The sequence below is a fragment of the Oncorhynchus mykiss genome, chromosome 12 (assembly GCF_057628025.1).
Source record: "Oncorhynchus mykiss isolate SJ-2025 chromosome 12, ASM5762802v1, whole genome shotgun sequence".
Classification (NCBI taxonomy): domain Eukaryota; kingdom Metazoa; phylum Chordata; class Actinopteri; order Salmoniformes; family Salmonidae; genus Oncorhynchus; species Oncorhynchus mykiss.
Window position 1 is genome coordinate 34,350,304 of NC_143033.1, and position 14,792 is coordinate 34,365,095.

A 14,792-nucleotide genomic window follows, 5' to 3' on the forward strand; every position below is an offset into this window, starting at 1 on the left:
TATCCGTTTACATTTCTAACGAGCAATCTGTAACGCTTCAGAAATACAGATTGAATTGAGCCCCTAGTCAGTACAAAGTAAACAATCAAATATTATTTTAGCCGCCTCCCGAGTGGCGCAGTGGTCTAAGGCTGTGCCATTAGAGATTCTGGGTTCAGCCTCTGTCGCAGCCGGCCGCAACCAGGAGACCCATGGGGCGGCGCACAATTGGCCCAGCGTCGTCCGGGTTAGTGGAGGGTTTGGCCGGCATGTCCCATGGCGCACTAGTGGCACCTGTGGCGGGCCGGGCGCATTGCACGGTAACACGGTCGCCAAGTGCATGGTGTTTCCTCCGACACATCGGTGCGGCTGGCATCCGGGTTAAGTGGGCATTGTGTCAAGAAGCAGTGCAGCTTGGTTGGGTTGTGTTTCCTTCACCTCTCCGGAGTCCGTACGGGACTGGCAGCGATGAGACAAGACTAACTACCAATTGGATAACATGAAAAAGGAGTACAAATATATGTTATATTTTAGCCAGCCACCACAGCAGGAATAACACATTAAATAATCGATCATGTCACCAGAATACTACCCTCGATATTTATTGGAAAAGATCATCAAGATCGCCGTTCACTTTCACCATCCTGTGAAATTAATCATATTTTTTTTCTTCATCTGTAGCCTAATAAACTGCATGGTTTCCCGAGTCATAGTGGGAGGACCATACACCGTGTCATCCCGACTCGCAGTTAACTTCGATATGGTTACTATATCAGTTGCGCATAATTAATTTTACAGACACAAAAATATTTAGAATTTTCGGTTTTTGTGGCATTTTGTCCAACTGTAACAAACTACCTGTTTGATTCACAGCTGTCCTGTTTTTTTTATGTGGCATGACTTTCTTTTACCTGCATAAAAACTGGATGGAAACGTGGTTACTGTTACCTCAAGTCATTGTCTTCTGGACATTCCTGGCAACCGTTATGAGAGTTGACCAGTAACTTTGCATAATCATTCCAGGTTGCACTATAATCACTCTCACAGGCTTCAAATCAGCAACACATTTTATTTTGTTCTCATCCATCCACTTACATTATATTACAAATCAACATCCCAGGTCATGGAATAAATACAGGGATGAAATAGACTCAGATTAAATGTTTGCAGCAGTCTTCTAATGAGTTGATTAATCAAGTTATGTTCATTTGTATACTTTTCAAAGGCCCTCAAGCTACAAACCACTTGAAATGAATCCCACTCAGATCATTTCGATCATTTTAGTATTTAACAGGTTAGAGGAGCATCATTTAGAGACTACACTACAAGAAAGAAACACATGGTCCAATTATCTTCCTGTCTCAATAGCATTCCATACACATCTGCAATTATTTTAAAATCTCTCCCTCTCTCTCACACACACACACACACACACACACACACACACACACACACACCCCATATTTCCAACACTCGACAGGCATCTTAAAGTTCAAGTTCAGAATTAAAAGAACCAGGTAAAAGTTATCAAAAAGTTACTTTCTGAACATGTCCATAGCACAATATAATTCTATTGTAGTACAATAAATATACTAAAACATTTAGGACATTGTAGTTTGGAATAAAGAATTAACTGCTGCATTTGAGGTTTCTCAAGAGAGATATTCATATGATAACCATATGCACATATCTACAAATAAATAAAAGGAACAAAATAAAGTTATCATTTACAAAAGAGCCATGCGCGCCAAACATACAATTGACTATGCAATAAATACATTTTTTGCATAGTGGAACTGATGCAGTAAGGGAAAAAAATAATTCACCATAGAAGTTGTTGATTGTTAAAAATGTATTCAAAGCTAAGCCATGGTCACTATGGAAGTTGCTCTGAAGCACAGCAGACATCCTCTCCAATGGAACCTGAAGATGGAGTGTGCCAAGTGCTTTATTGACAAGCACACATGAGGGGGGGGGGGTGATGATAATATCTATTTTAATAAACCTCAGCAGTCTTGGAATAGGAAATCCTCTGTCAGGATACACATTCACCCAGATTATTTTTGTTTTGACCCATCCAATTGTTTTTGACCGATCCAATTGTTTTTGACCCATCCAAATTGTAGGTTTGTAAGAGGGGTTCACGCCACTCAGTCATGGAGTAGGTCCCAACATTATTCTTTTTTTTTTTTTTTTTTTTACCTTTAACTAGGCAAGTCAGGTAAGAACAAATTGTTATTTACAATGACGGCCTACACCAGCCAAACCCGGATGATGCTGGGCCAATTGTGGGTCGCCCTGTGGGACTCCCAATCATGGCCGGTTGTGATACAGCCTGGATTCGAACCAGGGTGTCTGTAGTGACGCCTCAAGCACTGAGATGCAGCACTCAAGCACTGAGATGGCTGCGCGACTCAGGAGCACTTCTAGAGAACAACCCAAATAAACTGCCTGGTTCAAAATTTAACAGAATAGTACAACTGTTTGCTTATTGAGTGAGTTTTTAAAAGTACGTTTTTAAAAAGAAAAATGTTAACATTTATCAAATAACAGACACATTTGGTTAAGTATGACCATTCTCCTGGTCGTGTGAACACTGCCTTCAGCTAGATGGAACCTTATAGTTGGGATTATTATTCTTCATTTGACTAAGTTTCATGTTTGGGGAAGAGGATCAAATGGCTTTTCTCCAGAGGCGCACAGTTAAAGACCACATACATACAACACCTTCAAGTCACCACACATTTCAAACAATCCCTAGTTCAAATGGAACCAGCATAGCGGTACAGCCCTACTGATATCACCAAGGGTTCAAAAGACTGAGGGAAGAATCCGCGAAGCACCTAGGCAGGTGCATTAGACAAACGTAACCTGGCGATAAGCTAAACACAAAAGGCAGTGATGAGAATTTGGCCTTGATGCTTTCCTTCTTTCAATTCAAAAGACGAGCCCTCGGTTTATATCTGACAATAACACATCTCCTGGATTCCCAAAAAGAATAGGTCCATAATATTATAATAAACCTGCATGCATCTTAACCGTGAAGGGAACTCATGTGGGTCATCTGAGTAAGTGACACTCGAAAAGGCATTTTGAGTCAGTTTACATCCGATGTACTACATGCAGAGACAGACAGAAAGGTTTTGTATCTACCGAGAGATCCAGTCAGAAGACAGATGGTGCAGGAGGTGTTGCATTCAGCTGAAATAGCATACACCGTGTTTTTCTGTCTGCTTCTAGCTGCACCTCCTCCATCAATGACACCACACTAGGGTCATGTTCAGTAAGGCTCATGGAAATCTGTTCTCATTGGACGAGTTCAGATTGCACCTTCCGGTTTAATTCAGTTTCAATACTGGTTCTACCTACTGAACACAGGATTTATCCTGACAGGATGTGACAAAGCAGAAAAAAAGGCTTTGTGGATTCCATCTTTTTTTTAATGGAACAATGTAGCCTAATATACTATAGCATGAGAACTGTAGAGAATATTGTGTTCATTGTAATTTTCTCCATCTATACTGTATCCTGTAAAAAGGAAGCAGAGGCATTTAAGGGGGAAATCATCTCCACCCGTTCAGCCTTAAAGTCTATTACACGGCTTCAGAAATCAATAACGTCTCACTCCTGGTGAGAAAAATCATTGCTGCATGAGTAACACTGTCTGTCCCCACTCACCCAAAGTACAAAGCACCAGTATATCATATGAGAAGCTATCCCAGTGGAGCACACAAGAATCAGGAAGCAGCACTGCTCTCGTCTCTTCCTGCAGCTACACCCTACTGGGCATTAGGAAGTAGTCAAGACCTTTCGTTGTCTGACTAAAGTTCTAATTGGTGGGAGGGAGTTCTCTCCCTCGTCTCCCTAACAGGAGACTGCTATAGTTTGTTTATATCTGCTAGGGTAGAAAGCCCCATGTGGCTCCCAAGCTGCTCAAAAAGGGAAAGATAGGAGAGGGAGGCAGAGATGGAAGGTGCATCTGGAGGAGCTGGTGATTGGTGCTGATGGTCGGCGCTCCGTCAGTCATTTCTTTAAGGCTTTTAAAACAAACAAAAATAAAAAAAGGGGGAGGAGGAATTAGAAAAGAGGAGTTCTAGATGGAGCTGGGCGTCATAGATTCATCCGGAGGTGCTCGGGACGTTTGGACATCAGGGGGTAGGACTGCTTCTTGAAGGGGCCGCCTGTGGTGGTGTTGCCAGAGGGCTTTTTGATGGGCAGTGGGGCAGACACCTCAGTAGCTTTGGAGCTCACATCCATCTGCTCCACACCAACCTCCATGGGCTGGTCTCCAGACCCAGAGCCCCCAGGGGACAGCAGGGATGAGACTCTAGCTTGGGTGGGGGCCCGGGGCCAGCAGTCCCCCCCAGCAAACTTCACTGGGCTGAGGGAACAGGACATTTGAGTACCGACAGGGGCAAGGTAGACCATTAGAATAGTGACATTTTAACAGTGAGGATAAATCCCAGTAGAAGTGAGTACCAGAATGATACTGGATTCAACAACTGCTGGGCAGGACAACTTCATGTAAAAATGCAAGTTCTACACAAACCTAAAGGAACATGAGACAAAACAAAAAGCACTTACCTCACTGGTGTTCTTGGGCTTCCCAGAAACCTTCTTGGTGAGCGGACCTTTTGCTCAAAGGGGAATTTCTCCTTGACGTTTTCAAGCACAGAAGGGGCTACATACGTAAAGCCCTGTGGGAAGGAGGTCACAGGGAAGATTATTTTCAGGCTCATCAAGGTCCATTACAACACAGAACAGAGGAGATGAGCAATGACGCTCATTAAACTACATCATGCAATGTGGCCAGACAGTCAACGGTTTCCAGTAAAAAATAAAAAACAGATGCATTACCCATTTCTCGTAAGAAGAATCTTTTTTTGTCAAAAATTTAAAATTAGAAGAAAAAAAACCACTAGCTTATGCCTAGACGTGTGCGTGCAGCCATGCACACAGTAAAACACACATGCCCACAAAAACAAAACCAAATGGACTGAGCACAGTAAGCAGCCTACCAGGAAGACTTGATTGGCACTTTCACTGAGCGTGGAGTCGTCAGGGCTGTCAACAGGAGTCTGGCTGGTGAACTTGGAGTCAAACTGGCTCACGTCATCAGCTGATTGCTACAATGGAAGGAAAGGAGGAAACCTGTTGACCTCCAGTCTCTGTGGGTCATGGAGGACTTGGGAAGCACAGGCGTTCTTCTTCACACTGAAAATTCTATGAATAAGGAATGATGGCTCACCAGAACAGGCTTGAATGGAGGCTCCACTTTGCGAGCGAGAAGTTCGTCCCATTTAATATGCCTGAAGAATGGGTGGGACTGGAGACGAGAAAAAAGCTACATTAGAGGGTGTCCCTCTTCACCAACATTGTAATAATCCTGCAACAGGTGCCATGTTTTAACTGTATCACCTGAATTTCTGAGGCGTCTCCTGGGCCCGCCCCCAGGCGTAACGAGGCGTTGCGTTTTAGCAGCTGGAACAGAGAGTTATGTTAGTCTGCTCCTTTGTTTTCATTTGACCCGACTTGTGTTACATTTGACAATCAGAAGATGGAGTGTACCTGAAATGCCACCCAAAAATGAATTTATTAAAACTGGAAGAGTTTAACATCTAACACAGTGAAACGCTTACCTTTTTGAGAAGGTCCCTGGCTTCTTGTGTGAGGTAAGGTGGCAAGTTCAATTTACACTTTAAGATTTTGTCAATGGTCTTCTTCCTGTTTTCACCAGTGAATGGTGGCTGTTGAGTAACAAAAAAAAGTATGTTCCACAACAATAACCATAATGTCCCCAAGGTTAAATATCAAAATAATATTCAAAATGTAAAAAGATGATGTAGTCTTGTATGCAGGCTATATTATGTGTATTTCTTGGAGGAATTGTACTCACTGCTCCTGTCAGCATGTCATACATGAGAGCTCCCAGGCTCCACCAGTCTACAGCCCGGTTGTGTCCACTCCTCATCAGGATCTCTGGGGCCCTGGAGTGACAGAGGGGAGAGGAATGGGTAGGCCTATCCATTGTTAAACCAAACCCTAAACAATGTAGAGGTCGACCGATTATGATTTTTCAACACCGATACCAATTATTGGAGGACCAAAAAAAAATCTGATACCGATTAAAATTGGCCGATTTTTATTTATATTTGTAATAATGACAATTACAACAATACTGAATGAACACTTATTTTAACTTAATATAATATATCAATAAAATCAATTTAGTGTCAAATGAATAATGAGACATGTTCAAATTGGTTTAAATAATGCAAAAACAAAGTGTTGGAGCTAACGTTTAAGTTCCTTGCTCAGAACATATGAAAGCCGGTGGTTCTTTTTAACATGAGTCTCCAATATTCCCAGGTAAGACGTTTTAGGATGTAGTTATTATAGGACTATTTCTCTCTATACCATTTGTATTTCATATACCTTTGACTATTGGATGTTCTAATAGGTACTTTAGTATTGCCAGCCTAATCTCGGGAGTTGATAGGCTTGAAGTTATAAACAGCGCAACGCTTGAAGCATTGCGAAGAGCTGCTGGCAAACGCAGGAAAGTGCTGTTTGAATGAATGCTTACGAGCCTGCTGCTGCCTACCACCGCTAAGTCAGACTGCGCTATCAAATCATAGACTTAATTATAATAACACACAGAAATACGAGCCTTAGGTCATTAATATGGTCAAATACGGAAACTATCATTTCGAAAACAAAACGTTTATTTTTTCAGTGAAATACAGAACCGTTCCGTATTTTATCTAACAGGTGGCATCCATAAGTCTAAATATTGCTGTTACATTGCACAACCTTCAATGGTATGTCATAATTATGTAAAATTCTGACAAATTAGTTTGCAACAAGCCAGGAGGCCCAAACTGTGCAATGAACGCAAGAAAAGTGACACAACTTCCCTAGTTTAATATTGCCTGCTAACATGAATTTCTTTGAACTAAATATGCAGGTTTAAAAATATATACTTCTGTGTATTGATTTTAAGAAAGGCATTGATGTTTATGGTTAGGTACATTCGTGCAACGATTGTGCTTTTTTCCCCCGCAAATGCGCTTTTGTTAAATCATCCCCCGTTTGGCGAAGTTGGCTGTCTTTGTTAGGAAGAAATGGTCTTCACACAGTTCACAACGAGCCAGGCGGCCCAAACTGCTGCATAAACCCTGACTCCGTTGCAAAGAACGCAAGAGAAGTGACACAATTTCCCTAGTTAAAAGAAATTCATGTTAGCAGGCAATATTATCTAAATATGCAGGTTTAAAAATATATACTTGTGTATTGATTTTAAGAAAGGCGTTGATGTTTATGGTTAGGTACCCATTGGTGCAATGACAGTGCTTTTTTGGCAAATGCGCTTGTTAAATCACCCGTTTGGCGAAGTAGGCTGTGATTCAATGATAAATTTACAGGCACCGCATCGATTATATGCAACGCAGGACAAGCTAGATAAACTAGTAATATCATCAACCATGTGTAGTTAACTAGTGATTATGTTAAGATTTATTGTTTTTTTTAATAAGATAAGTTTAATGCTAGCTAGCACCTTACCTTGGCTCCTTGCTGCACTCGCATAACAGGTAGTCAGCCTGCCACGCAGTCTCCTCGTGGAGTGCAATGTAATCGGCCATCAGTGTCCAAAAATGCCGATTACCGATTGTTATGAAAACTTGAAATTGGCCCCAATTAAATCGGCCATTCCGATTAATCGGTCGACCTCTAATACAATGTGCAACCAAACTCACCCATTTCTCCTACCAAGAGTATGTACAGTAGTGGATAAAGAAGTTTACAACAGACTAGGAGGCTGATATTAACTTTTCATTATTTTAATGATTAGGACCGTGACTTACATGTATTCTATGGTGCCACAGAAAGTGTGAGTAACCGTGCCGTCGTGGATTGATTCTTTACACAGTCCAAAGTCTGTGAGCTTGATGTGACCGTTGTTGTTTAGCATGATGTTTTCTGGCTTCAGGTCTCTGTAGATGATGCCTTTCTGATGCAAGTGTCCCAGAGCCATTGAAATCTCTGCCAGATAGAAGCTGCAGAACAGAAAACAGACATCTATACAGTTACAGGAAGTATGACGAAAGAAATCTATCCGTAAAGCATCAATAGCATTTTGGAAAAATGTATCCTTTCAGATTCACCTTTCATTGCCCTCTACATTCAAACCTAAGTGTTGTGCTTCCAACATCCTAACATTTGTCTGCTTCTAAAAATAGATCCAAAACACACCCCTACTGACCTTATGCTATGTAATCAAATCTCACATCTGTTGACACAACATTTGAGTGAGGACTACAGGTTCCAGACACTCATATCTATTCTACACATTTCAGACAGATATCTCCAGCATGACAGATCACTTACCATGCTTTGTCTTCCACAAGGATCCCCTCTCGCTCCAATTGCATAAACAGCTCCCCACCTGCAAATCACAAATACAGCATTTAAATATGCACTATGCAGAAATTGCTCATGGTTGCTAAAAGTAGTTTAGTAGTCTAGTAGTTCGCTTAATTTCAGTTAATGTGAAAAACAAGCAAGTATATTGTAGAAAATCATTGTACCATCTAAACCGTTGTGATATTTTCCATAACCATTTTCAGCTGTTTGAAGCTGGTGTACAAAACTGAAAGTAAAAGACAAAAAACTAAACTTAAGAACAGGAAGTATAGATATAGTGCACATAGAACATATCTACAGCTTCTTAGATTTGCTTTCGATGCAAATTACAGATCTATAACTGACATTTCTATGTGAATTTGGTCAGGTCACCCAAAAAGTTACATATTGCAGCTTTATTTTAACTTAGGCCATAGTGTGTATGTTACGCTGTGTTGTGTGGTTTGTGTGTCTGTATGATGTGTGTGCGCCCACACAGTGCCCCAGCCACTCACCCGAGTGGTACTCCAGAATGAGGTAGAGTACAGCTTGCCACCTGTCTGGAAGGCATAGTTGCAAGGGTGTATGTATGCATGCGTGTGTGTGTGCGCGCGCGCATATATATATATATATATATATATATATATATATATATATAAATAAATAAAAGGTGCGTGCACACACCGTGCCCCAGCCGCTCACCAGAAAGGTACTCCAGGATGAGGTACAGCTTGCCCCCTGTCTGGAAGGCATAGATGAGGTCCACTATGAATGGGTGCTTCACCTCCTCCAGGATGTTCCTCTCTGCCTTGGTGTGTGCCGTGTCCTTAGCGTTACGCACTATCATCGCCTGGAGGCATCAAACAAGGCATGGATTGTCAAGCACTGTCAGCATTACAACAATGGTAGCACTTTACATTTACAACAGATAATAAAGGGGAAATAACCTGGTAATAGTATGGTAACAAGTTATTCACTCCAAATGAAAAATTATAGAAAAATAGAAACTGAGGTATGATATGCATTTGAAAAGTAACACTAGAGTACATTCTTTGTCAAGCAGGACACACTATGGTAGGTAACGGACAACAGGTTTGCGACGGTCTGACAACATAACAAAAACCTAAAAGGAAATGTTCATTTGCCATCTGGTTTCGATGATTATTTCTCTGCGCTCCCTTTTCCCCAGCCCAGTGAAAGAAAGTAAAGGAACGCCTCTGCTCTGAGCCATGTCATTAATGCCGTTATTGTTGCCCTCAGGTCCAGAACACGTGCAAATCTTTTGCTCAAAGAAATCCAAAACATTCAAACTATTTCAGCTGTCGCGAACAATACTAGATCTGTTTCAGTTGGATAAAGCCTGAGCCCAGTGGCAGAGCCAGAAGCCACAGTATGAGAGCAGAGCAGTCGGTCATGAGCGTGAGGCTCTGCTGCCTGCCGTGCTATAGAGACACTTACAACATGCACACAGTGCTGGGTTATGACATGGCCGGTTAAGTTCACCATGCTAAACACCAGTGCTGGGGCAAGTCTGCTGCTTTTCAACAGTGTTACACTAGCATATATACACCCTTATGTTATACTAGGGAAATTGTGTTTCCATAGCTAGGGCTGACACTGAGGACTTGTGAAAAGCAGAATCAACAAACTATGCATTATCAAAACAGTTGCTTTGTGAGAAGGTGTTAAAGTTCAGTTAGCCAATTGTTATGTAAATGCAAGCTGAAAAGTACCAGGGGCTTTACTTTGACCACAAGTGAGAGCAGGTCCGCCAGAGCCGTGGCCCATGGAAACAGAAAAGTCTGAGCCTTTTCGTTCAAACACTGGGGTAAATCCTGTATGTAAAAGCCATATGAGCTTCCAAGATGTGAGGGGAAGAGGGGACCCTGGTGTTTTATTTGGCAGTGATGATAGCTGCTGGTTGGCTGGTTAAGAGCTCTTAGCTCCTGCATGGTAGCAACAGTAAATACTGGCTTATAAAAAAAAAAACTATAAACAGAACCATTATTACCGAAACCTCTAAGGCTTCTGGGAAAAATTGGTGGATTCTGGGGCCAAGATGCAAACCAGACGGGCAGTCATCAATTACAGAAAGGATGCAGAGCAGATGGAAAGAAACTGTGGAGAACAAACAGACCTGAGGTTTAATGGGAAGTCATTTTAGTTTTTTTGTTATGGGTTAGGTTAGGCGGCCTCTTTTCTGACTGCATGGCTAAATTAATTCACCTGTGTATTCAGTACACTACACTACTGTAACAACTTGGGTCAGTGTCCAATCTGGGCTCATCGTCATGTCAATGGAAATCCTTAAGAGAATAACTCTTAAAAGAATAAATAACACAGACCTTAAGTGTGCAGTTCCTTAGGGGCAAACGAGAGAACAGAAGATAAGTATCTCAACGTCATGAGAATCCAAACAGCCCACCTTCTTCAAGACCTTCATGGCGAAAATCTTTCCCGAAGTAGCACCCGACACCTTACGAACTTGAAAAACCTGAATGTGATAGGGGGAAAGTCAAACCATGAATTTATGCTCTCTATTCTAAGGAGAAGACGTGAATGAATACTTGAACAAGTCCTAGGGTGATGAGGGATAGCTCACCTTTCCATAGCCTCCTTTTCCTAAAACCCGGAGTAACTCAAAGCATTCCGGACGAATCTGCTCCGTTCCTTTGTTGACGCTGTCTTCAGAGATTTCAAACTTTTCACAGTCGTCCATGTTACTTTAAAATAAATGTAAAAAGACAACCATTGAAACATAATTAATTTAATGTCAAATTTCAGCCAGTTGAATCTACCCGAATGACAAAACCAGAAGGTTAGATTAAAGATGGAATCCACAGTAGGGGAAAACAGTCATGCCTGCACAAGCAATCTATCAACTAAAATCACTCATGGTCCTTTCTCTGTTCATCAAGCATACAACATCATAAAAGTGGTCAAAGGTGTTTCTGTAGTTAACAAAAAATGTATTACACAGATTATTAATCCCTTTAGGGCAATTAGATTGACACCTGTGCCCAAACAATAAAACACATAGAATTGCATGTCAAAGAAGCACCCTGTTGTCAAAGATGTTGTGGTGAGTGTGCCACATTAGCTAGTGCTAAAATATACAGGCTGAACCTATGTTGTAAATACCCACAATTCGAAACCGCTGCATTGCTCCGTGCATTCGCTCATTTGGGTCTGGCAAAAAAGAAGAAGAAAAAAGAGAGAACAATTTAACAACAGGATTGATCTTTCCCCATCAGTAGACAACTTCAAAAATATACCTGTTCCAGTGATTATTCAGACGGGACTTTTTTGACTGCATCACACACACAGTCTTGTGAGACTGCTGAAAAAAAGCAAACGATTCTAAAATTAAAGATGTACGAAAGAGTAGCTAGAACAACTTGTTTCACTTGTCCACATCCAACGATGCCGAAATCTGATCATCAGAGGTCAAGTGGTTTCATAGCTATAGTAATCTGTCAATGCGTAACGTTATATCCGTTAACGTTAGCTATGTTTTGACAATCCAACTAAGAATGGATCGTTTATTGAAAAGACAGATGGCTAGGCCTATAGAGCTGGTTAGTTTAGCTTGCCACCAACGTTAAGTCCGCCCTTGGTTCAGCTACCTAATAATAGTTAGTTACTATAATATTAATTAGCTAGCTACCTTCTTACTTACTTACTTACTAACGTTAATCGCTAAGTTAACTAGTTATATATTAGCGGATGTAAGCGTGGGTTATTTTGGACTTGCCACGCACGACTAGCTAACCGGCTGATATGTTGAAGTTATTGACAAAGACAGTCTTAAGCTTCTGACTAACATCAGATTCTTTACTGCAGACAAGTTAGTTTGCGCCTCCCTTCTTCACTAGTAGCTAACGATAGTAGCTAACTGGTTCATGCCAAGGTCGGAAGCTAAAGGAAACTAGCTAGCTAGTAATGTTTTGCTGGGTGGCTAGCTAATTATTGTACAGTAGCCGGCTACTTACCCCATCCCCGAGTTCATCATCAGACACATTTTCGTCCACCTGATCCAAATCAATGTCGAATACCCCCGCCATTGCGTTTGCTTGGTCCCTCTCTCTCACTCAGTCCGAAATAAAGTATCAACTTCTCCACTGCCTCGTGGAAATACACCTCCGACATAACCGGCTACAGTAAATAGAACCCATGCGAGTAGCAGTACCGCTAGCTACCGGCCACACGCAATTTAAAAAACAAAGCCCAGTGTTGAGCACGCGCACTGCTGAAATGAGATAGTAGCTGAGTAGCTTTAATAGTAGCCCAATGTCCATGATGCCCCATACTTTTTCCTTAAATTATTTCGCTCGTTTAAACATGTCATATTTGATCGTAGTTTAATAGTTTAAAAGTGATGTTTGTGTACTATGGCTCAGAAATGAGCTATGATGATGATATTGTAGTCAGTCAAAATCTAATAAAATGTTATTGGTCACATACACATATGTAGCAGATGTTATTGCAGGTGTAGAGAAATGCTTGTGTTCCTTGCAACAACAGTGCAGTAGTATCTATCTAACAATTCACAACATTACACACAAATCTAAAATAATGGAATTAATAAATATATAAAAATTTGGCCCATGGACTGCCTGGCATATTTTTTTGCCACAACAGGTATGATTGCACTATGAAAAAACGTTCACAGGCTTTTGTGTAGTCTCACATGGTTAATTGTGATCTTAGTGTCTTTTGTGATCTAACCTGTAACCAGACTAACTGTTTGTGTGCAGATACCCGTTACTGGCAGTAGATGGCAGTGAAAACAAAGCAATCCTTCTTCGTGTTTCACCCCATTTGGACCTCTGAGTCTTGCAGTGATCGTAAGTGCCAACAGGGGACGCCCATAGGGTGTTACCAAATATGTAGAATAACCCACATAAATGTTCACAGTCACCTTGGGTTGAGGTGGTGTGAGAATTATATGATGTGATGTTTCACATATAGCATCACCATTCCTGTGATGATGACTCATGACTGGGAGCATTTATTCAACACACACACACACACACACACACACACACACACACACACACAAAAAACCCCACCTTACTTCTACTCAGTGCCCTATCTCTGTGAAATCTGTGGTCCTAGATCAAAGGGACTGTGTTTCAAGTTGAACGTTTTTTTATTAGTCGTATGTACGGGATACACATGGAATACGTAGTCCAACAAAATGCTTACTTGCAGGTTCCTTCTCGACAATGGAAACAACAGTAAGAAATAATCAAATATAAAAATACAAATATAAAGTCAATGGCAGTAGAATATATATATATTTTTTGCATATATATAATAAATGGAGGTGACAATTTATAGTTCAATATTTACACGTGTATAGGGGAAGGGGGATGGGGTAAGTGTATAAATTGAGCAATATAATAAGAGTCTTCTGGTAGTAGAAGTTGTGATGTGTGTGTAGCATGAATGTATATAATATATGTGTGTGTCTATGTCTGTGTGGGTATGTGCATGAGGGAGTGCATGTGTGCTAATGAGGGACGAATCAGACCAGGTGGTCAGTCCAGTTCAAGTGTTCAGTCCAGTTCAAGTGTTCAGCGGTCTGATGGCTTGTGGATGGAAACTGTCTCTGAGCCTGTTGGTATCAGTCCTCGTGCTTCAGCTTGTGGCTGGGGTGTGTGGGGTCCTTGATGTGTGTATGTGTGTGTGTGTGTGTGTGTGTGTGTGTGTATACATATATATATATATATATATATATACACGGAGTATACAAAACATTAAGAACACCTGCTCTTTCCCATGACATAAACTGACTAGGTGAATACAGGTGAAAGCTATGATCCCTTATTGATATCACTTGTTAAATCCACTTCAATCCATGTAGATGAAGGGGAGGAGACAGGTTAAACATATTTTTTTTCAGCCTTGAGACAATTGAGACATGGATTATGGATGTGTGCCATTCAGAGGGTAAACGGGCAAGACACAAGATTTAAGTGCATTTTAACGGGGTATGGTAGTAGGTCCCACGAAAAGTACTTCCAGCCAACTTGACACAACTGTGGGAAGCATGGGAGTCAACATGGGCCAGCATCCCTGTGAAATGCTTTGTAGAGTCCCATGCCCCAATGAACTGAGGCTGTTCTGAGGGCAAAAGAGGGGGGTGCAATTCAATATTAGGAAGCTGTTCCTAATGTTTGGTATACTCAGTGTATAATGGGTACAACCTTCAATTACAACACTCTCTGCCTTGCACATTAAGATGTTTTATTCATTAGTGATTCCTGTGTGTAACTGAGACACCTGAGTGATATGCATTCTTTGGCCTAGGCTGTTGGTGCAGGGCAGGGAGAAAGAAAGGAATGAAAAGGGATGAGAGGAAGGGAGGAAATGAGAGAGAAAGGGGAGACAAACATGGACAAATG

General features: G+C 41.3%; 1 protein-coding gene across 4 annotated transcripts; it reads right to left on the reverse strand.

The window, feature by feature from the left end:
• Positions 1-1,028: 1,028 nt before the first annotated feature.
• Positions 1,029-12,638, reverse strand: rps6kb1a (ribosomal protein S6 kinase b, polypeptide 1a). Of its 4 annotated transcripts, none has more exons than XM_090192301.1 (15): positions 12,375-12,569; positions 11,528-11,571; positions 10,985-11,105; positions 10,808-10,876; positions 9,085-9,232; positions 8,568-8,629; positions 8,368-8,425; positions 7,845-8,036; positions 5,876-5,966; positions 5,619-5,726; positions 5,398-5,460; positions 5,228-5,305; positions 4,998-5,105; positions 4,564-4,676; positions 1,029-4,360 (listed from the first exon to the last, which is right to left on the reverse strand). In XM_090192301.1, the coding sequence occupies exons 7-15, from the start codon at positions 8,409-8,411 to the stop codon at positions 4,090-4,092; spliced, it is 1,068 nt and encodes a 355-aa protein (XP_090048427.1). In that variant the 5' UTR covers positions 8,412-8,425; positions 8,568-8,629; positions 9,085-9,232; positions 10,808-10,876; positions 10,985-11,105; positions 11,528-11,571; positions 12,375-12,569; the 3' UTR covers positions 1,029-4,089. The 4 variants fall into 4 exon arrangements, with proteins under 4 accessions (XP_090048427.1, XP_090048425.1, XP_021479220.1 ...); XM_090192299.1 differs by lacking the exon at positions 8,568-8,629 and adding an exon at positions 11,658-11,722 and having other exon boundaries at positions 12,375-12,520; XM_021623545.3 differs by lacking the exon at positions 8,568-8,629 and having other exon boundaries at positions 12,375-12,638.
• Positions 12,639-14,792: the final 2,154 nt, after the last annotated feature.

What these genes read in the sequence shown, in the direction of transcription:
- rps6kb1a (XM_021623545.3), bottom strand. Translation starts at nt 12,446, where the DNA reads ATGGCGGGGGTATTCGACATTGATTTGGATCAGGTGGACGAAAATGTG. An exon ending in TGTGGCACCATAGAATACAT is followed by an intron (nt 5,967 to 7,844) that starts GTAAGTCACGGT and finishes CTGTCACTCCAG; the next exon opens with GGCCCCAGAGATCCTGATGA. An exon ending in CCAGGGACCTTCTCAAAAAG is followed by an intron (nt 5,461 to 5,618) that starts GTAAGCGTTTCA and finishes TCTCTGTTCCAG; the next exon opens with CTGCTAAAACGCAACGCCTC.